Source organism: Periplaneta americana, chromosome 12 (assembly GCF_040183065.1).
Source record: "Periplaneta americana isolate PAMFEO1 chromosome 12, P.americana_PAMFEO1_priV1, whole genome shotgun sequence".
Lineage (NCBI taxonomy): Eukaryota > Metazoa > Arthropoda > Insecta > Blattodea > Blattidae > Periplaneta > Periplaneta americana.
Genome location: NC_091128.1, coordinates 56,033,680 through 56,061,227, shown reverse-complemented (window position 1 = coordinate 56,061,227; position 27,548 = coordinate 56,033,680). Strand labels below are relative to the sequence as shown.

General features: G+C 34.5%; 1 protein-coding gene across 1 annotated transcript; it reads right to left on the bottom strand.

Moving 5' to 3' along the window:
- Positions 1 to 1,102: 1,102 nt before the first annotated feature.
- On the bottom strand, positions 1,103 to 17,513 carry LOC138710460 (secretory phospholipase A2 receptor-like). The gene is made up of 5 exons (XM_069841363.1): positions 17,381 to 17,513; positions 16,813 to 17,131; positions 10,746 to 10,887; positions 2,082 to 2,353; positions 1,103 to 1,447 (listed from the first exon to the last, which is right to left on the bottom strand). The coding sequence occupies exons 2-5, from the start codon at positions 17,123 to 17,125 to the stop codon at positions 1,293 to 1,295; spliced, it is 882 nt and encodes a 293-aa protein (XP_069697464.1). The 5' UTR covers positions 17,126 to 17,131; positions 17,381 to 17,513; the 3' UTR covers positions 1,103 to 1,292.
- Between the last annotated feature and the right edge of the window lie 10,035 nt (positions 17,514 to 27,548).

The following is a 27,548-nucleotide window of genomic DNA, read 5'->3' as shown; positions in this document are numbered from 1 at the left end:
TGAGCTTTTTAGCTTACATTGACGCTACGCCACTGCTGAATACTCAGATTCAACATAGCGTCAGTACGTAATTTGTAAAGTACGACAATATACTTACAGGTTATATATTTAAGTACGACAATATACGTACCGTTGCTTACGAGATTATACAAGCTGGCGCATAGCGCTTGAAATACGAGTCTGAAGTGGTTCCCTCGCCAATTCCGCCGCTCGGAGAGCTGTTCTAGACTAAATATTCATAGCAGAACACTTAAATGATATTGACATTTGGGGCATTTAAAGGACTCACCATTGCTTATTAAATGCTTCGTACAATATTTTATGGACAATAGACATAATTTCCAAACTTCTACGTCTAAATTATATTACAATAAAAGGCTGTCAGTCTTGATATTAAAAGATATTACATATTATAAACTAAGGTACTACCTTTCTGTTGTTCAATTCATACACCGTAACTTTTCGGAAATAATGAAAGAAACTTAATATATTTTACATGAACATTGTAGTCTACCCTTTACACATATTCATTTATTATTATTATTATTATTATTATTATTATCATTATTATTATTATTATCATTATTATTATTATTATTATTATTATTATTATTATTATTATTATTGACAAATACTGCAGTTGAGCCACAATTCCTTAAGTGTAATGACTTGAGAAGTGTAAACCAGGCTTTTACATGATTCCAAACACAGAAATCTAGTCGTATTTAAATCCGGTGACCAAGGAGACCACGGAACAGGCCCTTCTCTGCCTAAGAAAATATCACATGAACGGTTAATTTGCGGATCAATGTTCATTGCAGTTTTATTTGCTTCTTTCAGTTGTATTTTTCATCTGTAAATTATTGACCATCACTTTTTAAACACCCTCTCTACCTGGAACCTACCTTTAAAAACCATTTGAATCCAGTATATATTACGTAATTGAAGTGTTTTGTAATACTTCTCTAAAATACATTTTGTTTTTTTCCTATTGTTTAATTAGTTACGAGGCTTCACTGAAGTAAAATCCCCGATATTTTGGTATTCTCTAATCAAATCTTAGAGTTTTACAGACATCAGCTTAATAAATGATTCATCTGAGTTAGCTATAAAATAAAAATAGTCATCGTTGTATTATCATCACCTTACATGAAACATTTCACTCTCCTCCAGTCCTAGTCTAAACAAAATAAATACAAATTTGTATTGCGTATGCATTGTTTCTTATTGTATTCTTACTGCAACGTCGATCGCAACATGTTTTACATACAAATTCGCAAGTACTATACATATTAAATATCTTTTTCGCAAATGAAAGCAAGTTTCTTGTTGCATTTAGACATGTAAAGTTTCCCGTCACGTGTGAATGCTCCGCAGTGATTTTCCAAACCAGGTGAAGGTTGTTTGCGTGCCCACTTTGCATAGCCTGCAACTTTAATGGATCCTCCTACAAACAAATTAGAAATCAATTTTTGCAGTGCTAACAGGATATAGAAATTTTAGGATAAAATTCATAATTAACTATTCTTAATTAATATTTTAATCCTCTTTATAATCGAAGGAATTGACTACTTTAATTTCTGTATTCAGGTATCGCAAAAGAGATAAAAATGAAAGGGAAAATATTAAATTAAATGAAAAAGAAACAAACAGAGCAGAACGTTAAGCCAGAATAAAAATAAACATTTATCTACTCATTTGGTTCTAGTAAGAAAATCTGAGTAGATTTCTCTCTTGCAGCTGTTAAGTTGCATTTTACACGTCAAGAATTTATAAATGATTTTACAAATTGGTATTATTTCAAACGAAGTTAGTCACTTAAGGTTCATAGAAGTTAAATTTCTCAAAAAGGTCTTTCAAATGAAGAAAGAATAATAATATATCTACTACAACTAACTGCTTTTCAAAATATCGTCCTCAAGACAAAGATATCTGACTGTGATTCGAGGCCATAAAAACAAAAAAATACACATTTGTGAAGATACTTTTGCGATTATGACGATTGTAATATTTACAATTATTATTATTATTATTATTATTATTATTATTATTATTATTATTATTATTATTATTTCACTTACCGAAGATTGTTAGGTATTCTTTCTGCTCGTCGGGAATGTCCCGAATGTCGTACATCATATGAAATCCTATAGCAACCATGTCATTGTCATCTACACTTGACAGTGATTGGTGCTTTCTCAATATATTCCTGAGCAGACGAGCCTCCTGTTGAGAGTTGACCACGGCAAGATGTGCGCCTTCGTTCACACATGTCTGGTAAGCCTCCACCCACGTCTTTCCTTCTGTGTGCAGCTTGTAATAACCATATCCTTCGTACACATCATACGTGGCCCTAACATAAAGAAACAAAGCTGTTATACTTAGACCTACTTACTTATTTATTTACTTATTTGTTTAATTACCGGTACTTATTTATTTACTTACTTATTTACTTATTTATTTATTTACTTACTTAATTACTTACTTACTTATTTATTTATTTGTCCGTCCATCCATCCATCCATCCATCCATCCACCTACCTACCTACCTACCTACCTACCTACCTACCTATCTATCTATCTATCTATCTATCTATCTATCTATCTATCTATCTATCTATCTATCTATCTATCTATCTATCTATCTATCTATCTATCTATCTATCTATCTATCTATCTATCTATCTATCTATCTATCTATCTATCTATCTATCTATCTATCTATCTATCTATCTATCTATCTATCTATCTATCTATCTATCTATCTATCTATCTATCTATCTATCTATCTATCTGCTTATTTTATTTGTTTATTTATTTATTCATTTATTTATTATGGTCGAATATTGTAAGAAATGGAAACATAAAAATTGGAAATTTATCCTTTGAAGAGGTGGAAAAATTCAAATACCTGGGAGCAACAGTAACAAATATAAATGATACTCGGGAGATAATTAAACGCAGAATAAATATGGGAAATGCCTGTTATTATTCGGTTGAGAAGCTTTTATCATCCAGTCTGCTGTCAAAAAATCTGAAAGTTAGAATTTATAAAACAGTTATATTACCGGTTGTTCTTTATGGTTGTGAAACTTGGACTCTTACATTGAGAGAGGAGATTAAGGGTGTTTGAGAATAAGGTGCTTAGGAAAATATCTGGGGCTAAGAGGGACGAAGTTACAGGAGAATGGAGAAAGTTACACAACACAGAACTGCACGCATTGTATTCTTCACCTAACATAATTAGGAACATTAAATCCAGACGTTTGAGATAGGCAGGGCATGTACCACGTATGGGCGAATCTAGAAATGCATATAGAGTGTTAGTTGGGAGGCCGAAGGGAAAAAGATCTTTGGGGAGGCCGAGGCGTAGATGGGAAGATAATATTAAAATGGATTTGAGGAAGGTGGGATATAATGATAGAGACTGGATTAATCTTGCTCAGGATAGGGACCTATGGCGGGCTTATGTGAGGGTGGCAATGAACCTCCGGGTTCAATAAATATAAGTAAGTAAGGTAACAAGACTAGTTACTGGCTGGCTGGTTTTACGGGGCTGGACGCAGGACGGATCCATACAGTTAGGCACTCTTTGGCTCATTACATTGTGTATGCGATAATTGTCGAAGTCCGACAGATAGTCTGGGTGGCATCTGACGCTGAGAGGTGGGCCATTCTTCCCCAGTCCCTGATAAAGTCAGGTCCCGTCCGCATACGAGTAGACTGATAAGCACCAGGGTTCGGAACCCCAAGCCTTCCTATATTAGCATCAGAAACCCATACTACCCTAGACTTCACCCCAGCCTATTTTTAGTATGGATATAATAGATGAAACTATGGGGAGGTGGAGAGTGTTGGAACGAAAGAAGAAAACGGGGCTATCCCGATAAAAAAACCTTTTGTGACGTCTTGTTTGTCCACCACGACCTGGATTGGATTTGAACCCGGATCGCTGGATAGAAGACCAGCGCGCTAGCACTTGAGCCACAGATGCGTCCATTATATGGGGTATAAAATGAAAAGTATTGAGATGTTACGGAAAAAAGTATATTTCGACATTTTGACGGAATACACTCCAGCAAAAGCAGTGCAAAAAGTGTTATTTTCGACATGTAATCACTGCACGGATATTGTTTACATTCGCGAAATATAAGCAAATTTAAAGGGAAAAGATGAACACGAAAAAATTGAAGGGTTCAGAACCTTAGTGGGCCAAGCGCCATTTACTAAAACTGTAGTAAACAAGGGTTAAAATGAAGTTATTACCATAATTCAATGGACATATATAGCAAGTAATATAAAGTATACACATTAAAACTAACTGATATATCAATCTTCATTAAACTATGGTAATTCACTTAACTTTAACCCTTGCTGTCTCCGTTTTTAATAAATGGCGCTTGAACCACTATGGCTCTGAACCCTTCAATCATTATTACAAAACATTTATAGATGTTAAAAAAATATGGCATTGTTATTTACAAGAATTTTGTATCGATAATTAGGTTATTTAGGTATAGGGTTTGTAAATGTGTTACGTAAGCTAAAGTAAGAAATGCAACTATACATATTGTTATATTATATTATATTATATTATATTATATTATATTATATTATATTATACTAGTGGCTTGTGCAGCAAAAGCTGCAAACTAAGTTCATTAGACGTTCAAATAAACATTTTTCAGATTTATTTTCAATGAAGAATACCAGACATTCGGAAAGTTATTTGCTTCCATAACAATGAAAGATACTCTCTCGAGCCAATACTGAAGAGAACCACGCATATAAATATCTATACCACACCGCCATAAAATAAATGAAAAAGACCCAACCCCACTTGATTAATAATTATAAAAATATTTGATTTTTAATAATATTATTATCTTACGAAAGTTTTATAGCTTTCAGTAACATATACTATATATACCATATAGCCGCCACTCAGTAAAATATAGAAATCAAAATCTAATTTAAGTTATTCTCTACATCTACTTATACAACTCCAAAACGTTTCACTTTCATATCATCAATATAGCATTAATATGTATAATTAATGAAAAATAGTAACATCATGGCATTAACTACAATAATATTTCATTTCTAATGGTAATAATGTCATCAAACCACCTCAAGTGTTGTAGTTTTTAATATCCAATACACAGCTGTATTATTTTTAGTAAGTTAAGTTTTTAATAACCAATTTAATTTGAGCTCTAAATATGTCAGCATTCTTGTAATATTGTTTACTGTAAAAGGTAAAGGTAAAGGTATCCCCGCAACATGCTATGAAGGTACTTGGGGGGCATGGAGGTAGAGCCCCATGCTTTCCATGACCTCGGCACTAGAATGAGGTGGTGTGGTCGGCACCACGCTCTGACCGCCTTTTAGCCTCCCGGGAAAGACCCAGTACTCAATTTTATAGGAGGCTGAGTGAACCTCGGGGCCGTTCTGAAAGTTCCTATCACCACCTGGGACCGAACCCCGGACCTTCCAGTCCGTAGCCAGCTGCTCTACCAACTGAGCTACAGAAGACTTTCTAACTCGTTGGTTTTGTTTTATTCTGAAATGCAACACGGCCGACTTGATGCTGGCTTCGCTTCTCCTTTACAAAACAGCGAAGGGAATATCAAGTCGGCCGTGAATGCTATTAGCTAGTTCTCAAAACTGACGACAGATGGATTTTGGAAAATAGGAAAAATTATGTTTAAAAATTAACATTTCACTGAAAACTACTATTTTTCCGAAAAACTTTGAGTTCCAAGCTTCAAAATGAGAGGTCATTTATTAAAATCCGTCCAGCCGTTTTCCCGTAATTTCCATTACTAGTTCAAATTATATATATATATATATATATATATATATATATATAGATTACATTATATAATATAATATATTATATTATATTATATTATATTATATTATATTATATTATATTATATTGCGATGAAGGTATGTGGCGAACAATTTGAACTTGAAAAAACTGAAGAACGAGGAAAGAAGAAAATTTGAAGCAAAATTTCAAGAGAAAGCTGCTACATTACAATCAACACCTGAGAATAATAATGAGTACTGAACTTACCTAAAAAGCTGTCTGTACAGATAACAGCAGAAGAAACAATAGGATGCAAAGTAGAAGTTATTAAGAAATCTTGGCTAACAGGGAAAATGTTGGCGAAGATGGAAGAAAGGAGGAAATGGAAAAAACATCAACACAGAAGAAGGTAGAAGAAATTACAGGAAATTAAACAACAAGAAGAGAAACTGATAAGGCGAAGGAAGACCGGATGAAAGAGAAATCTAAAGAAATAGAGGATTTAGAGAGAAAAGGAAGATATGAGTTAATATATCGCGAAGTAAAATGTTTGGACTTCATAAATACGAACATAAAATTCATGTGGTTGATGGAACAGGACATCGGAAATTAAATAACAGACAATAAGGAATACTGGACACGTGAACGAAATGTATAGAAGAGCTAAATGAGACAAAGAATAGTCCAGATAACTTGGTTATAGAAGACGAAACAGCAGTATCAGAAGATGAAAAAATATTTTCAATTTTAATGGAAGAAGTTTAACTAGCGCTTAGGGAAATAAGGATGGAAAAGCAATATAAGTTGATGGAATCCCTATTGAATTACTGAAAAATTTGGGTACAGACAAGAAGGAAATACTATTATTACCGTAATACTGGCTTATACTGGTTAAAGGGTTTGGGCTACCGCTGACCCTATTATTACACAAAATATATCTAACAATTACTTTAATTTTAATTACTATGGTAAAACCAATAATAATACAAAATTATTAGATTATGTTATATTATAAACTTTTTCTTTTGTAATTTCCTTGGGCTACCGCCGGTAGCCCCGGTAGCCCGCAAAATACGCCCCTGTATATTACGCAACAAAACATATTATAAGAAAGGCGAACGGCCTGAACATTTTACAGAGACAGTGTTGCTTCCAATATCGAAAGAAAAATAATGCCAAGAAATATAACAAGTTCAGGACTATCAGCCTGATATCATACTCGACGAAGATGCTCCTACGCATATTGAATCGATGTTATGTTCTAAGAGAGGGCAATTGGAAGAAGAGCAGTTTGGCTTCATGAAGGGAAAAGGTACGTGAAATGGAATTGGACTGCTGCGAACAATCGTCGAAAAATACCTAGAGAAGAATAAAAAAAGGTGTGCATAGTATTTGTGGACATAGAAAAATCATTTGACAGAGTGGATTGAAGTAGACTTATGGGGATGCTGAAGAAAATTGAGAGAAGCTTGTTGAATAATCTTTATCTGAAACAACGAGTCAAAGTCAGGATAGGAGGAGAAATGTCATAAAGAAATTAAATAGAGAGGAGTACGACAAGGATGCCCTTTATCGCCTAGCCTGTTCAATATCTATCTGAAGGATTTAGTGAAGAACTGTTTTCAGAACATGGGAGGGGTGGGGAGGAAGAAGAATAAAGTGCAAAAAATTTGCTGATGATATGGCGTTGTTAGCAAAGAGGAGACAATAGTACAGGATATGCTACTGAAGCTAAATGACAGCCGTGAGCAGTATGGGATGAAGATAAATGCAAACAAGAAGAAGACCATGGTAATAGGAAGAAAATAAAGAAGGAAACGTGTGAATTCTAAATGAGGCAGTAGAGCAAGGAGCAAGTGGACAGCTTCACATACTTGGGGTAAACTACAAAGAGTAACATGAGTTGTTGCCAGGAAGTTAAAAGGAGGATAGTTTGTATAGGGCAGAAACATGGATATTATGACGAATTGAAGAGAAGCGACTAGAAGCAATGTGGATATGGAGAAGAATGGAGCGTGTGAAATGAACTGACAGAATAAGAAGTGAAGTTGTGTTGGAAAAAGTGGATGAAGAGATAATGATGCTGAAACTGATAAGGAAGAGAAAAAAGAATTGTTTGGATCACTGGCTGAGAAAATACTGAAGGTCGGATTGGAAGGAATGGTGAACGAGAGAAAAGTTAGTGGCAGAAGCAAATGTCAGATGACAAACGACATTAAGATATTACATGGGTTAAATAAAAAGTAATGGCAACAGTTCGATATTTCTGACATGGCTTTATTCACAGGGGTACTACATTTACGTACCTTCTATATAGTCGCCCCCCTTATTTATTACCTTTTGCCAAATGTTTGGAAGGCGTCGTACACCATCAGCGCGTCCATCTTTGTCGATGTTCCGTATTGACCGCCCTAAAGCACGGATAAGTTCATCTCTGGTATTGTACCGGGTCCCTCGCAGTGGTTCTTTCACTTTGGTGAAAAGATCGTAATCGCATGGAATCATATCGGGTGAGTACAGTAGATGTTCCAGTAGTCCGCGTTTTCCGTCTGCCTTGGAGGTACAGCGTGGTGCAGTATTACCCCATCAATGTCATACGTCACAATGAACATCTCCTTCACAGCACTTTGTGTAGGGCGCACTTTCTTTGGACGAGGAGAACCGGGATGCTTCCATTCATTTGATTGGCGTTTCAAGTTTGGTTCATACGAGCGAGTCCAGGTTTCGTCCATAGCGACGATTCGTCCAAGAAAGTCGTCACCTTCCCTTTGGTACCGGTGCAACAAGGCCTTCCCGGAACGCTTTAACCCGTCGTGCAACTGTGCGATATGGCAACGCTGCATCGCCACATGCTTCACGCAGTCCCTAAAAACATTCTTGTGCACTATGACCTCGTGCCATTTCAATTTTGATCCAGGAACGTTGCTCTAGTTTTGTAAGGATGGTCTAACAGTCCTTGTTCATGTTCACACAGCTAGCAGCTCTCGAACGCACCATCGTCACGTGACAGCAGTGTTGCCATTACTTTTTATCCAACCTATGGTAATATGGATCATGTGTGGAGATTAGAAGGAAGACAGAAAATAGGAAAGATTGAAGAATGCTTGGTTTGCAGTGAAATACCTGCCCTTGGACAGAAAACTATGAATCAATGAGTGAATGAATGAATGTATTGTAATATATTATATTGCATCATATTGTATTGCATTGTTATATTGTATTGGATTGGTGCATAAGTTGGTGGCGTTTTTCTGTACTTTCATTCATTTAATAGTACTATAATGACACAACTACCTTAGTAACGAAAAACGCTACGAACTTATGCACCAACCCATTATTATTATTATTATTATTATTATTATTATTATTATTATTATTATTATATTATATTGTGTTGTGTTGTGTTTTGTTACGTCTCGTTATGTTATGTTTTTATATTATATTATATTATATTATATTATATTATATTATATTATATTATATTATATCATATTATTACTTCTGTAAACTTAAGAGGAATATTAAAACGTAATTAATCATTAAAAAATTACAAATACAAAGAATAGTAAATAAATTTTGAAACATTGGTTTCAAAAGTAATTAAAGTTAGTTATATTCATATACTAATATTATTTACTTAAAATTTATGAAATTATGCTTATATCTCCATTAAAGTAGTTCATTCTCTACAGTTTCAAAGGCTACAGATTTCCTGAATATTTGAAACAATTTGAACAATACGGTACCGTATATAAAACTAAATACAAATATTTACATACGGAATACTTAATAAATTTTACAGGAGAAAGTGTTCGTCCAAACTCGGGAAGAATACCCAAAACGCTCATTGCATTTCCGCGTTGAATTGCAATACTTAAACGTTGACGCAAATAAGTAGTGCAACGACGATCACCAGTAATGGAGATCAAAATTTGGCCGATTTGAGATACCAAAACTTTAGCGTCATGACTCCAAGGACGGAAGGTCTCCACAGCAAAGGGGACAAAGATATAATTATCTATAAGATGAGCATATTTATTGACTTTATTTTGCACGGCTAATTCAGCAGCAGATGCTACGCGTCTGGAAGTATTCGGCAAGTGAGATGGAGCTAGAGTGTCAACGCAAGTGGAGTCCCAAATTAAAGATTTTCCTCTAGACCATGGAATTAAGGTGAGACCATCCGCGCGCCTAATACCTAGTGGTTCCAAAAGAGACGGAATGCCACAAGAAGTCAGAGATCTTTTAATGATGTCATTGAGTGATGTATGTCTGGGAATGCGACCCTTGCTCCTCGCACAGCTGAGGATGGCCGTAAATATCAGCAGTTCCTCCGCAAATATATTATATCATATCATATCATATCATATTATATTATATTATATTAACTTCTTTGTTTCACTTGGAGAAAGCCTCGGAAAAATGTAAAAGTGGTAATCAGCCCAGGTGGGAAGCGAACCCACGATCAAACGCGGTCTTACATAGTGGGTCTAAGTCGGTAAGGCTGGTTCACAATAAACCGGAAACGAAAACGACAACGAGAACAAGACCGGAAATATTGTTAAAATAAATGTATTTAAATGTGAGCATTCACAATTAACTATTGTGAACGCTCACATTTAAATATTAATTTAACATTATTTCCGTTCTCGTTGTCGTTTTCGTTCCGGTTTATTGTGAACCAGCCTTTACCCTGAGACTCTCCGGCACTTGAACTGGGATCCAAAATGTGATCTACAATTTTCTTCTTTCTTACTGAAAATCAGACTCTCTTTTTTGTTGAGAAATAGGTTGTCACTGAAGTACATAATAACAATTAAGAAAATTATTAACCCTAGATTTGGAAATATTACAAATATTACAATTGTCTTGTTTCAGGTGTCTATATATTTTTATTTTGACTGTCCAAATAAATTGAATGCATACACACCACAATTGTATCTCACATACAAAGGGAAGCTCCCTGTCTCGAGGGTTCCAGAAGACAAGTCCTCCTCCATATGAAGATCCAGTTCTGTTGTTATTGAAGGGATTTATGTAGTATTCTATTCCTGTTGTATTGAGGGGTGCACCTGAGACATAGAGTTCACAAGTTATTAAAGGAAAATGTATCTATTAACTACATTGTTCTCCAAAGTTACTCAATTATTCCAAACATGAAGTTAGCAAAAGTTCATTTTGAAGAATGCTTGAAATTCCTAAATGATGCAAGATGCTGGTTGAATGTTAGGGAAGGTCTTATGGCATTAACAATGCAGGTTAAATAAAACCATTTCATTGTTATTATTATTAGGCCTATTATTATTATTATTATTATTATTATTATTATTATTATTATTATTATTATTAGTTATACCCGTGTGCTTCGCTGCACTTATTAGAAATAATATAGATCAATATAGTAGGTCATGCATTTGATACACAACAAGAAATGCTCACTTCTTTTTAGTGTGTTTTTAAATAGAAATATTACACATCTAGATTTACTTATGATTTCTATAGTTTGTGTTAAGTTTGAAGAAGTCGTGTGATTGTTCGCAAATATTTTGGTTGCTTTTTGATGAGTGAAAATAGTGTGAAAATAAAATCATTACAATACTACTAGTGTTTATATACAGTATTATCACAGTCTAGTATATACAGTCACGAAATTTGAGTTGTTGAGGGTACTGGGAACAGTAGACTGTGCCGGTACTACTTCGCATTGTCTGTGATGAGGCAATAGGAGCGATTCTAGTGGTTAGCAACTATCTATGATTGCATATTCCCTACGTATTGAGCTTCGTAACTGTATATACTAGACTGTGGCATTATTTTCCTTAGCAACGGAGTTTATTGGTATTATTTAATATTTATTGCATCATGATTGACTTATCTATAATGCTTCCTTTATATCACAAGATGATTTGCGACAAGACTGTAAAATTTGTGGGAAATTCTATAAATCTGTTAAAATCCATATGAAAGCTCACCCCGCAGAATATAGGATCTCAATTACTTCTAATTACGCAGCTACCCAAGCTCCAGAAAGTGACTGTACTTTTGATAATGAAGAAAGGACAAATCCACAAATTAATTCAGATTCTATTGCAAGTAATGATTTAAATAAAGATTCCTCTCATATGGTGAAATGGAAAGTAGAACTTGAAAATATGTTGGCTGCTAATAGTCATGCTGGTTTAGATAATCTTCTTTGTGATGTGATCAATTTTTTAGTTGAATCCATTCCCAATCTTCCCCGCCCGCAACAACCAGCAACAAAATACTACAAACTTCGACATGCTAATCTGATTAATAAACGGCACATCTGCATCTTCAATCCCACAAGACGTTCCAAACGAGAAACGAGAGATGGACAAGGCATGTAGCACGCATGGATGAATCCAAAATTGCATATTATAAATTATTAGTTAGAAGACCGGAGGGAAAAAGATGTCCGGGGAGGCCGAGGCGTAGGTGGGATGATAATATTAAAATGGATTTGAGGGAGGTGGAATACGATGGTAGAGACTGGATTAATCTTGCAGAAGATAGGGACCGATGGCGGGCTTATGTGAGGACGGCAATGAACCTGTGGGTTCCTTAAAAGCCACCAAATAAGTATAGATTATTATTATTATTATTATTATTATTATTATTATTAATATCACCATCATTGAATTACATAAGTTAGGTCACATACAACAATGTTCATGAGTGGGGTAGTTATATACAATAGAAGTGATTTAATACAGTTATATGAACACTTTTTAATGATTGAATAAAATTAATAAAATCGGTTAAAAACCATACATGTTTCGGAGGAATGCTCCTCCATTTTCAGTGGTAGTTTTTAACCGATTTTATTAATTTTATTAAATAATTAAAAAGTGTTCATATAACTGTATTCAATCACTTCTGTTGTATATAACTATCAACATCATTATTATATGAAAAATATTTTAACATAGCAATTGTCTAACACGTTGTGCAATGGGACGTACACTTAGCGGCAAAAAGAATGGGCCGACTCTTGGTCGATAGAAATACTAAGTTCTATCGCGCGGTTCACTCGTGTAAACGTAACCCACTGCAAGGCATTGCTGTGGTGTCTCTTCATTGAAAGTCATCCGTCTATAAGGTAGTAAACCTTACGAGCAGTGTGTGGCCCAGTGGTAAGAAGTCTGACATCTGTACCAGAGGTTGTCAGTTCGCCTCCCGGTATGGTAAAATTATTATTTTTTATTCAATTTATTAATTTAAATGTGAAATGGCATTTGTTAACAAACTTCGTTATGCCTGCCTTGTAAAAATATTATTGCCCATCACCTGTGGGCTATTAATAGGTGAGACCTGGCCTATATAAACAAAAATACTTGTTTCACATCCTAAAAAACCGGACGCATATCAAACACAAATAAATAATTAAATTAACAAAAACAAACAATTTTTTAATATATTAACAAAACAAGGCCTGTAGTGGGGACTAGTATGTCGTCCACAAACCACCTGCGTCAACAATTGCCCTCATTCTGCGCGGCATGGAGTCCACAAGATTATGGAACAGGTCTAAATTCTTGGTCATCTCCTCCCACGCATCTAGAACTCTGTCCCACAATTACTCAGGTGTCCGAACGGGTGGTTGTTCTGCCCAATTAGAGCGTAGGATCCTTTTGACTGCAGCCCACAAATTTTGAATCGGATTCATATCTGGTGAATTTGGAGGCCAGTCGACTAGGCCGACATCACGCCTCCTCGTAAACCATCTTTGAATCCGGTTGGCGGTGTGTATCGGATGATTATTCTGCTGGAAGAAAAGTGTTCCTTCTGGATATCGTTTTCCGTTGTATTAACAGATAACAGTATTGCTTGAAAGAGAGAGGGAGGTTTATTATTTATTAGAGTTTGGGCATATTCTAAGAGATATCGCCACATAATTATAGCCTTGTGAGACACATATGATGGCAAATTTGTAATAAAAGAAAGAAGATTGGGCGAGATTCGAACCTTGAGCTACTACTATCAACTTGTTCAATAGACCAATGCCGTAACGATTTACGCTTCTGTAACTGTTAATATCAGTTTGACATAAAACGTGGTTTTCCTGTTCATATTCGCTCCAGTTGATTTTTGTATTTATAATTGTATTATTATTTCACTCTTTAAGGGCCCTGGTGTATCTAGAATCAACCCGCCATTCGATTTTATTACATATTTTAGACTCTTAAACAAAATACAGCAAATTTAAATGGTTTAATTATGTGTTACTTAGTGAACTACAGCTTTGACGAGACGAGCATGCGCAATGTTATGTCTCTGGAACTTAGAAATTGTCGACCGGCCCATTCTTTTTGCCGCTAAGTGTACATTGTATCCGTAAAGTCATGATGCAATTTCAAACACCTATAATGGCTAAACGAAACAAAGCCAAATGACGATATTTACACTGCATTGAAGAATATCATAATGAAGACGTGTGATGCGAGCGTGAAGTGATAGTGAAGCGAATCGCGCCACAACTCGTCAGTCAGTCAAGATGTGGACTATGCAGAGAGAAAATTTAATGCGTTCTTTGGCTGCGAAATTTCAATCCGTGACGCTTGTTCGTCGTGAGTACAATGAAGCGCCACCACATCGGCAGCTTAAACTGGCAGCCTGTTGGACGCAAAACGTTGCAGTTGTATGCAGTGCCACAAATTCAAGATCAATGTGCAGGAGACATCTTTCAACAAGATGGTGCTCCTCCACACTAAGCCAACATTGTTCGCGAGTTTCTGGATACATTTCCACAACGGTGCATAGGAAGGAGTGGAAGGAAGGCATGGCCACCAAGATCCCCGAACCTAACGCCGTAGACTTATGGGGCTACGTCAAGCAACGTGTGTACAGTGTTCATACAAAGGACATTGATTATTTAAAAGGAAGAATCAGAGAAGCTGTTCAAACTGTCACGCCTGATGTTCTTAGTCATGTGTGAAGTGAATTAAAATATCGATTAGATGTGTGTGGGGCAAGAAACGGAAGCCACATCGAACTGCACTGAACATCTAAGGAAACTTTATGAGTTTGTCTCTTATTTAACATGTATTTGAAATGTGTAATCTTTAGCAGCTTGCCAATAAATAGTTTTGAAACCGCATCATGACTTCACGAACACAGTGTATTTTACATTCTTTGTCCAGAATGAAAAAAAAAATTTGCTACATTTATATATATTAATTCTTCATTTATCAAATATGTGAACAAAATATAATATTCTGAAGACATTCGGCTAACGGTGCTCCGGATTTGGAAAAATATTATGCCATTCACTCTTCACTGTTCCGTCTAATCTCATATTTATTCAAATGCAAATCTTTTAAACTTACCGTAATTAATGTTGCATTAGATTTAATAAATATCAAACAAAAAGATATCAAATTGATTCCTTTTTGTAGCAAGACAATTTTATCTCAAACCTTAATAGGATATGGAACCGTATCAAAAAGTGGACACAATGAGTAATTTAAACATCATACCTACAACATTTCTATAAAACAAAGAAATTGACATATTTCTTTTTTCTACAGTAAAATTAATTTTCTCTCGTTTCACCATATGTGGAATACAATAGTGGGTAAGTTTTTGCTTACAATATGTTGGGTATTCCATTTTTTGTTTTTATTTTAATAGGCTCCTACGTTTTCGAGCAGGCCTAGATTTTACTTTATTTTCTTATGCAAATTTAGGTATCTAAATTTTACTTTCGTTGAGGGCCTACTATTTCTGCATATCTTATTCTTTTAGGGTTAAAAGGCTAACCATTATAAGGATATTGTAACTTATTATCAGAGACCGGAAGTTTAGGCATTATGAATCATTAAAATAGGCAGGCAAAAAGGCATTATAAATAGCTAAAACAGGCAGGCAAAAAGGCATTATAAATAGCTAAAATACGCAATAAAAGGCAATTACAGAAACCTTGCACTACACCCACAACCTTGCACTTTCCACAAAGGGATTTCGGCAGCAAGAAAAGCTTTACATATAGTAAGTCGAATGAAAATTGAGATTTTCGACTCGATGTTGCAATTACTGTTGGAAGCAAAGAAATCTTCTTCCCAGTAGCCTTGAAAAGTGAATTTTTGTGTTTGGTTGTACTGATATGTTGCGATATGAAATACTGTATTAGCTACAACAACGTCGCAATGAAAACTGAAAGAAAAATAACCGTTAAAAATAACGTTAGACCAGCACTCATTGTTGCCTTGTCAAATAAACACAAACGATAATTAAAACGCTTATTGTTATACATTTTTGCACGGCAGCACTCATTGTTGCAAAGCGTATATGAACTGACTGAAAGACAATTATGTACATTCGATGAAGTTACTTTAATTGTAGCGGTTATAGAAATAAATTAAAATATACCTGTAACCAACTTTTAATAACAAATTAATAAATTATAGATAAATAAACAAATAAAGGCAAGAAAAGCATTTATTTTGTGAATTAGGCATTTATATTAAAAAAGGCAGAAAAGGGCAACATAAAACTGTGACGTTTCAATCACAAAGGTATAATTCGTACAGATTTACTTTCAAAATGAAGATAGATTTAACACATTAAAAAGGCATTCTGCCAAAGTTCCGGTCTCTGCTTATTACAATTATACTGTAAGCCTACCTATTTTCTTGTACATTAAGAATACTTTACCTTGCACCACATAAATAATTCGATATATTTATTTTATGAAGAAGTAGACTATTCATTCAATCATGCATAAACGTAATCTAAACGAGTATTCTTGATAAAATAAAAATTTATTTTGCCACAACATAACCTGTTCATTTCTCTCGTTTCTCTTCTTCCTCGGTATTAGTTCTGGGGTCAACACATTCTTTGGACAGTGTTGTATTATTAGTTTCAAAATCAATAATAATAATAATAATAATTCCATTATTAAGCATAAATTCGTTAAAATTAGTGGAATATACACTCACTTCAAAGAGACTTATAATTAAACATTGCAAACTTACCGTTTACAAGCGCAGCAGTGTTGTCCTTGTATAGTGTATGGAAACCTATGTAACAATCTTGTCTCCCAACCACACTGTCCATAAGCACCCCTACTGCTTCCTCCTCTTCAGGTGAGTTGTAGATCATGAGATGGGCTCCTTCATTTCTGCAAGTTGATTGTCCCTCCTCCCACGTGGCTGGCGTCCTGTGCACTTTGTAGTAGCCGATACCCTTAATGAATTGATACCCTGCGTCCAGAATCTCCTGCTCTGTCATGGCACTTGATGCCACGATTAGACAGGAAAGAAGTGTAACAAATGTGACAGTTGACATGTTGCACTGTTGAACAGAAAATATGAAGCAAATTGGCTGTGAACACACTGAGAGAACATGCAAGACATTGTTCTTATGAGATTATTGTGTTAGTTTCTACAAAAATTGCGATATTATCAGTGACGCATGGAGGTGGGTTTTGGGGATTAACTCCTCCGCTACAAATATATTGCACATGAATTAAACTTTACGCACTAGCTTAAAGAACAGATAGGCCTATTTTTAATTATGTAAATTTCTCTAGCCGGCACTTACAAGTTATTTGATCAAATGTTGACAGTTTCTGAGCTTCCTGATAACTGGCCCAATTCGTTTTATAATTGCAATCACATTACGTCAACGCTTAAAGGTCCATTCTTTTCAAAGCTCATATCTTACTTACCTCAAATACTTGGAGTATTATATATATCTGATAGTAGTCTCAAGTGTTTTCAGCTGTTTATTCGTATTAAGAGAAGAGCTTCAATTGAATACGTATATCTTAAATTAATTGAGTGGGCGCTGATGGTCAGTACAGAGAACATTTAGCTGTGGAAAAAGTACTATGTCGTAAAATTTGATACACATGCTTTGGTAAACAGAGACATTTTAATACAACTATTAACAGCATAGTTTAGGTTCTTGTGAATTTCAAGGCAGAGCAGTGATTACGATAATTTCAGAACTCAAAAAAATGAACATCATTCTTAAATTTGTTATTAGATAGATAAAAATCTTAATTAAAATAGCACTCAATTAGGGTTTTCATTTAAATAATTTTAACCTATAAATGTGATGACTGATGAGTATGGCCTAATAAAGACGAAAATTATATTAATGTATTATATCAGGAGTGAGGGATGTGATTAGAAAGTAATGCGTTTATACATTAAATATAAAGAGATAAGTGTGAATGAAAATCTAAATTATGACTGATTTATGACTTATTTAACCACATCTATCATCTGCTCTGTTTTGTAACTCGGTAGAATTGGTGATAGCGAAATGGATTTCTGTTGACATGAATCTGAGCGGAGAACATTGAAAGCTCACCAACTATTTCATTTTTTATATCAAAAGCGCAACAAAATAACGCTAGAAATACTTCGTAAACGCACCGCAGAAAGCAAAATTCCACTTTTACAGACTGTCTAGTGCTAACCACAGATAAAATAATGTAAAATTTAATTGTCGTTCCCAATAGGGTTAAAGTATAGGTTTAGCAGTAGGTGTAGTTAAAAATTGTGTATGAATAATTTCGATGGAAAAATTGTTCCGGGGCCGGGTATCGAACCCGAGATCTTTGTTAAACGTACCAACGCTCGCCCACCTGAGCTACTCGGGAACTCTACCACGCACCGACCCAATTTTCCCCTCTATATCCACAGACCTCAAAGTGGGCTGACAACCGTCAAGCAACCAACATTGAGTGCACATTAACTCTGTGTGACTTAAATTTGGTTTTCTGTTAACGCACAGTGACGTGTATTATGCAAATCAAGCTTTCAGGTATAACTCCCAGTAAAGTTGATTTGAATAATTTCGAGGGAAAAGTTGTTCCGTGGCCGGGGTAAACGTTTTGGTTTGAAGCTGGCCAGTTACCATAAAAATACTGTTATCCTGAATTATTTGTTATAAACTTTTTCAAATAGAATTTTAAATAAACATAACTACAGAAAACAAGCTAAGAATGTAAACTATGCAAATAAAATAAAAATATAAACAAAGGAAACTATTGACATATTATAATAAAGTAAGAGGATGCGAAAACAGTTACGCAAGTATAGGCTTAAAGAACTATGCAAAAATGCAGAAACATACCATTAATATAATAATATGTAACAAAACATATAGCGTAATTATCTATTAAGAATGTGTCAACTAACGTAAACTCTGTGAACTTTAAATCCTGTAAATACGAAGTGAAAAGAAACATGTTTATAACTACTGTCATTACCAGGGAAAGAATTTATATGTAAATACATATTTACTTATAAAGCTAATATAATTTATATTTTGCATTATCTTTATGTTTCACAATGTGTAAAAATCCTACTTTTATTTTCCATATTTTTCCATATTTTAGAGTTTAGTACATATTTTCGTTAATTTCCATATATTTTCCATATTTCATATAAAACAGTCCATATTATATTAGGTTTAACAATAAAACAAAACAAAATTCCATTAACTTTTAAAAATACATTTCAACAATAGAGATTTAAACACATGTTCAGTAATCCCTTTAACATCAGAGTTATTTGAAAATTAGCAGTCCTATCAACAATGGGAAAGTAAGTTACAAAACTGTATTAATTTAATTTAAAATTTTTAACAGACTTCAGTTGTGCAGCTCAACAGTTAAATGCCAGTCAGAGTACACATAGGTTCAGTTTTGTAAATCATACTATAAAGTCGGTAAATATGCCAAAAGTACGTCATTCAGTCAATTTAAAATCAAAACTAACAAGTTACATTTCAGAATTTAAAGAAGATGGTTTATCAACTGACAATAAAATATTATTTTGTAATTTGTGTCAGTGTGCAGTATCATCTACACAAAAGTTCCTGGTGCAACAACACATTACAACTAGTAAACATCAGGCCAACAAACAACTAAATTCCAAGCAGAGACAATTGTTTTTAACACAACCAACAACATCGAATGTAAGATCTGAGTTTAACATCGACCTGTGCCGTTCTCTCATCTCTGCTGATATTCCTCTCTACAAACTAAAGAATAAGGTCTTCAGGGAATTCCTTGAAAAATATACTCAACATACAATCCCGGATGAGTCAACACTTAGGAAGACGTATGCTCCATCCATCTACGATGAGACAATACAGAAGATAAGAGATGAAATTAAAGATAGTTCAATTTGGGTTTCCATTGATGAGACTCCCGACAAAGAAGGTAGACTTGTTGGTAATGTAGTTATCGGTTTGTTAAGTGAACAATATTCTGAACGAATTCTTTTACATCGTGATGTTCTAGAAAAGTGCAATAACAAAACTATAGTTAAACTGTTCAACGAAGCTATGGGTATCCTGTGGCCAAAGGGTATTATGTACGATAATGTGTTATTCTTTATTAGCGATGCTGCCCCTTATATGGTCAAAGCTGGACAAGCATTATCTGTTGTATATCCTAAATTGACTCATTTTACTTGTGTGGCGCATGCATTTCATCGTGTGGCAGAAGTGGTCAGAGACAATTTCCCTAAAGTAGATTTGTTGATTTCATCAGTGAAAAAAGTATTTCTCAAAGCTCCCAGTAGAGTTAACGTGTTGAAAGAAATGTACCCTGAAATTCCATTGCCACCAAAGCCAATTTTAACTAGATGGGGTACATGGCTAGAAGCAGTTGAATATTATGCCGAACATATAGACTCTATTAACAATGTTCTCCTTGCATTGGACTCTGAAGATGCAGTCTCAATTGATACTGCGAAAACAGTTACCTGTGACATAAGTGTGAAGAATGACTTAGCTCACATTCAGCATACATTTTCATGCATCATAAAAACGCTCAAAAGTCTCCAAAATAGGCACCTTTCACTATCTGAAAGTTTTGAAATTATAAATAGTACTGTGGAACAACTGAATCGTGGTAGAGGTAAAGTTGCAGATGCAGTAAGAGCTAAGGTGGACACTGTACTTTCAAAAAACCCTGGATATGAAGAACTACAAAAGGTTGTTGCTGTGATGAGTGGTGAATCAACAGTGAAGATTAACTTGGACTTATCCCCAGCAGACATTGTGAAATTGAATTATGTACCAGTTACTTCTTGTGACGTCGAACGCTCTTTTAGTCAGTATAAATCTATCCTCAGAGACAATAGAAGAAGATTCACTTTTCAGCACTTGAAAGAAATGTTTGTAACCTATTGTTATGGTAACAGACAATAAAAATTGTGTTTTGTTGAAACTACATTGGAAGATAAGGTACGTCCATTATATTTTTTGTTTAGTTTGATTAAAATGTACCAATATTTAACGTACATAGTCATTTTTTTATAATTTTAAGTCCATATTTAATTCCATATTTTGGTAAAAATCCATATTTAATTCCATATTTTGGTAAAAATAACTACATATATATTTACATATTTCATATATTTTTAGTCCATATAAATCCGTTCCCTGGTCATTACAAATAATAATAATAATAATAATAATAATAATAATAATGTAATTTTATTATCTCAACAACAATGTAATTTTATTCTGACAACAATAACTCTTCACTTTCTACAATTCAATTCTACTCCCGTCAACAATGGGATTTGCTCTCCACACAGTAACACAGTATTCGTTAGTGCATTCCACAGACGACAATGACAATTTACTTGGACTATTACGAACAACAATGAACAATCTTAACTAATATTCACAAAGCACTATTTACAACACAGAACTGTCAGCTCTCAGTTCACAGCTCGTTTGTCTCGGCTAGTTCTTCTAGCTCAGTCACTCGCGTTCACAGAATCTCGAACCCCAGACCTCCAGAGACGATCCGCTGAACTTCGAACTCAGGTCCCCCAACTGCGGTCCACTGCACTCGAACTCCGGGCTTCAGGCTCCACAGTTACGGACACAACTCAAGTCGCGCTCTGGTCTCGAAGCTGGCTTCACTGCTACACAAGACTAACTCGCTTACTGTCCAAATCTGCCTGTAACAACACTGGCTTACTGACTGACTGATTGACTGATTCGCGTTCACTTGCGCGTTGTATTTATAACTAAGCCATAGTTTCTGGAGAGTTCGCGGTCGGTCGACAGATGTCTAGAAGATAACGGCTATCCAGACTTCTCTGGATCTTCCTCCTCGCCAGAGTCCGTGGATATCCAGAGTACCGCAATCGTTTGAGCCGGCAAATGCCGACAAATCCGCCATTGTTAGTCCAGCGCGCGCTATGCAGTATACAGTTGCATAGGGAAAGAATGTAATTTAAGTGCGAAAAAATGCAATGCTGCTGTGTTCAGAACTGTTCACAGAGAACTGAAAAAAGCGCACATTTGTTTTCTCTGTGACAAGGTGAAAGAAATAAGGAAAAAGGAAAGAAGTGACTATAAATATAAAAAGGAACGATCCGCTACCTAAGCGAGCATACATTGTGAGATTAATGAATGACTGTATTTTGATATTTATTTTTTCAAAAATTGGGCCCCAAAATATTTTTATAAAACTAATCTAGAAATTAAGTTGTTTCAGCAATGATATTTCTACATAAAACAAATGAAAATCACGTACCAATTAGGACCAGTGTCAAATTTTTACCGTCTTCTCCCTTTCAAATTAAGCATTTCTGAATTTTATCCTATTTGCTATTTGCAAGAATGACGTAATATATTTGTGAAGTTCTGAATTCATTCTCGAGACAAGATTGTATTGTTTGGCTCGATTGGAAAATGCAGAGACCGTAGAAACTAGAAACCCTATTAAAGTTAGACTGATGTGAAATTTCAGTTTTCTAAATTATTTTAGGTAGATCTCTGAAATTTTGTACTTTTAATTTGTAATTTTAAATTGTGTAAATTTAGGTTTTCAAAAATTGCTACTATTATGGCCAAATTTTTTCTACATACTTGTCAGACCTTCAGAAACAAAACTTACTATACAATTTTCCTTTCAATTTACTAAAAAATAATTAAAAATATTTAATGCACTAAAAGTATAAAAACGGGAAAAAATTTCAACTCGAGCGTAAAAAAATAGTATTAAAATACCTTTTATTGATATTCTGGCTGATATGCATATATATTATCAGGCAGTACATCTCACTTGACGATATGTGTCAGAGGAAGAACAATTGTTTGTATGCATATGAAGTCTAATTAGTAGAATATGTAGCTAATCGGCGAAGTATGCATTGGAGGGAGAAAGGAACTGGCCACCCTACCTCATTATCTCCTGGCCTAGTTGTCTCATGAATGATGCATTATAGGTGGTACTTATGAGATTCAAACATGTCTTCGGACATTTGACTAAGCAACAGCAATAACAAAAAATATGAGTGTTAGGTATAATCCTGATAGTAAGTTTTGTTAAGAACATATTCAAAAACTCCTCTAATGATTATTGTAATACAGTAAACTCTATGTAAACTGTAAGAATTGTTTATGTATTTTTGCGATATGACTGCCTAAGCTAAAACGACATCAAATAAATAAATAAAAAAACTCTACAAAAAATCATGCAAGTAGTACAAAATCCGTAGAAAGAGTAGAATTTTTAGCAATGCAAAATTTGCAGTAAATTAAAGTGGAGACAATTCACTTCAAAGTTTTGGATGATAATAATGAACCAGTTCTCTGTCTTTTTTATTTTCTAGGCATTTTGAAACATATAGACCTAGCTTATTATATACAGAACTTACCCTTTAATACACTACCACGCTGTGCACACCTAACCTACACTAGTAAATAAAGGTGACTAAAAAAACTATGTAAACTTATGAAAACACTATAATAGATAAACATTATTTACAAATCACTATAGACTGTAGACACTATTATAACACTAACAATAAAACTGTTAGAAACTTGCAAATATTTCTTGTATCACAAACAAAAACCAAGCATGGAAAACACGTTGCTATGGCTACTAGCAACAAGTGGAATTTTCCTTTAGACAAGAGTTGTGCTCTCCTTTGCAACTGAATATCTTTTAAAGGAAAGCAGCCTTTGAAGTAGGCCTAACACCTGTTGGATTCTATGAAGAAATATTTCGAGAAGTCGAGAAGCTACACTGGCTCAATCGGAAATCTAATGTAATAAATAATGTATGAAATAGAGCGTAATTTCCAAAATGGTCACAGAATTCAGAGTGGAAGTCGTGGACGGAGTATTTAAATTAATAGTCAGAGCTCGCAGCCTTTTAAAAACGTGACCCTAAATAGCTGATAGACCGGTCGTATGGTCATGAAAATTGGCAGAGGGCATCTTTAGACCAAAAATGAATTGTTAAAGGTAAAAACAAAGAAACTATTTTTTGACCAAAAATGACAAAACCTCACGTCAATGTATCCTTGGGGACATTATACTGAAATTACTAACTTCCATATTTTTAAAGCTAAATTCACAAAATGTTTATCAGTACTATATCTGGTTGATAATAACACATGTACAAACTTTCGTCTCTCTCTATGATAAGTGGTTTGCACTTTATTAATAACTTAATTATATAGTGTATTGCTTTATACAAAAAGTCCCTTGCGTCACAATTTACATTATTTTTAATTGATATTCACTTATATGATTCTTTATATACATTGGAACAAACATTACTATTGGAATTTTCTGTACAGCGAATGGGTAAATTATTAGGAAATTTTATGGCTATTAATTTTTTATTTTTTATAATAAAAAAATTCTAGTAATTTACTGATTAATTTTACAGCCAAACCTTATAGTAAGCTTTGATTCCATGTATGTAAGGATCCATATAAGTGAAAATCACTTAAGAATAATGTCAATTGTAGTGCAAGCGACTTTTTATATAAAGTGGTTCAATATTTTAATAAAATAATTAATAAAATGCAAACCATGTATCGTAGGCGGATGCAATTTTGTACACTTGTCACTATTAAGCAGATATATCAGTGATAAAATTTTGATGAATCTAGCTTCGTAAGTATGGTAGTTATGGATTTCACTGTTGTGAACTCTTAAAACTAATGAAGTTCGCGAAATTTCAGTATAGTGTCCCCTTATATGCGGAAGCCTGAGAGTTTGCACTAGGAACGTAGTTGGAAATGTTTAGATTTATTGTTATTTTATTTGAAACATTGTTGTTTTAATTTGTTACTTATAATTTATTAAGTTCTTGTTGCTGTAATACCTACAACTGTGACGTTTATGAAGGAGTGTATTGAACACTTAAATGTATATTTATACTATTACAATTATCAAACGAAGTTTTTATACATTAGTATGTTGACTGACAATAATGTTCTATAATGTGAGAAGATCCTTTAGACGTTTTTGCCCTTCAAATTAAAAATATCAGAGTTTTACTTCAAATATTCCTATCCCTAGAGTGTTGAAAAGGACTAACAATGGCGGCCGACTCGGTGATTGCGCTACTCTGTATATCCACGGACTCTGCTCCTCGCTCCACTCTACTCCCTAAGCCAAAGCACATGCCACAGGAAGCAGATGCGCGCGCAACCTCCGCGCCGGCCGAAATATGGCCGACCTTGCACTTCCTTCTGCTGGTCGTGAGATCGAACCTCACGTGGTTGTCAAAATAATAATAATAATAATAATAATAATAATAATAATAATAATAATAATACATAAACCTTGAAAACCAGCAGAGCAAGTGTATGCATCTATAAATTATAGATAGTTCTGACGTATAGCAGACATTCTGAATCTTCAACAAAAATGCAACATTTATGGAATCACAAAATAGTTGTTTGCAATTAACTTGAAAATAAACGGAGTAACTTTATTGATATATATACATATATATATATATATATATATATATATATATATATATATATATATATATATATATATACATATATAACAGACGAGACCCCACAATTTGGCTAGAACAAGAATTCTGCTACATCACAAACCACAAGTAAAACTATAAGCATGTAGTTTATAAGATATTTACTATCTAGAAGGATAGTCAATCACTTTGTCATTATTAACCGTAAAAATTGCCAAAGACTGCAGCCATTTTATTTTCATTTATTGTCTGCTTTTATCATACATAGGCCAAATAGAAAGGATCAGGACGAAATTCAAATAGAAACTGCTGAGCCATTCATACCCGAATTCACACCTTCTGAAGTCGAAATTGCGATAGAAAATCTGGAAAAATACAAGTCTCCAGGTATTAATCAAATTCCAGCAGAACTAGTATAAGAAGGTGGAAGCGCATTATCTAGCGAAATTTATAAGCTTGTACTTGCTATTTGGGAAAAGAAAATTGTACCAGAACAATGGAAGGAGTCCATAATTGTACATATTTGTAAGAAGAGGGACGAGACTAACTGTAGTAACTTTCGAGGAATATTACCGTCCTACAAAATGTTATAGAATATATCCTTTTGAGAAGATTAACTCCATGTAGATGAAATTATTGGGGATCTTCGGTGTGGCTTTAGGCGTACTAGATCGATTATTATTGATCAGATTTTTTGTATTCGATAGATATTGGAGAAAAATGGGAGTATAAGGATACAGTACCGTACACAAGTTATGCACAGAGTTAAAAAAGGCATATGACTCGGTTAAGAGAGTAGTTTTATATAGCTTACAATTCTTATTGAACTTGATATTCCCAAGAACCTAGTTCGATTAATTAAAATGTGTCTTAGTGACACAGCAGAGACCGTACAGGCGAGTTTCTCTCTGGTGCTTTTCCAATTCACTGTGGGCTAAAGCAAGGAGATGCACTATCACCTCTACTTTTTAACTTTGCTCTAGAATATGCCATTAGGAAAGTTCAGGATAACAGACAGGGTTTGGAACTGAACGGGTTGCATCAGCTTCTTGTCTATGCGGATGACGTGAATATGTTAGGAGAAAATCCACAAACGAATAGGGAAAACACGGAAATTTTACTTGAAGTAAAGCGATAGATTTGGAAGTAAATCCCTAAAGACAAAGTATATGATTATGTCTCGTGACCAGAATATTGTACAAAATGGAAATATAAAAATTGGAGATTTATCCTTCGAAGAGGTGGAAAAATTCAAATACCTGGGAGCAACAGTAACAAATATAAATGACACTCGGGAGGAAATTAAACGCAGAATAAATATGGAAAATGCGTGTTATTATTCGGTTGAGAAGTTTTTGTCATCTAGTCTGCTGTGAAAAAGTCTGAACGTTAGAATTTATAAAACAGTTATATTATCGGTTGTTCTGTATGGTTGTGAAACGTGGACTCTCGCTTTGAGAGAGGAACAGAGATTAAGGGTGTATGAGAATAAGATTCTTAGGAAAATATTTAGGGCTAAGAGGGATGAAGTTACAGAGAATGGAGAAAGTTACACAACGCAGAACTGCACGCATTGTATTCTTCACCTGACATATTTAGGAACATTAAATCCAGACGCTTGAGATGGGCAGGGCATGTAGCACGTATGGGCGAAATACATATAGAGTGTTAGTTAGGAGGCCGGAAGAAATAAGACCTTTGAGAAGGCCGAGACGTAGATGGGAGGATAATATTAAAATGGATTTGAGGAAGATGGGATATGATGGTAGACTAGATTAATCTTGCTCAGGATAGGGACCGATGGCGGGCTTACGTGAGGGCGGCAATGAAACTCTGGGTTCCTTAAAGTCATAAGTATGTAAATAAGTTAGTAAGTAAGACTGCTGTTATCGTGAATGCGCACTTTTTTTTATAAGATATGATCAATGAACGTGTTATGACCACGAACATAATTTCATCGACACACACTTATGTTAC

Coding starts and splice junctions, on each gene's coding strand:
- LOC138710460 (XM_069841363.1), bottom strand. CDS start 17,125: ATGTCAACTGTCACATTTGTTACACTTCTTTCCTGTCTAATCGTGGCA. Junction 2,354..10,745: donor GTATGTGAGATACAATTGTG/GTGTGTATGCAT, acceptor TCTTTATGTTAG/GGCCACGTATGATGTGTACG. Junction 1,448..2,081: donor AGAATACCTAACAATCTTCG/GTAAGTGAAATA, acceptor ATTTGTTTGTAG/GAGGATCCATTAAAGTTGCA.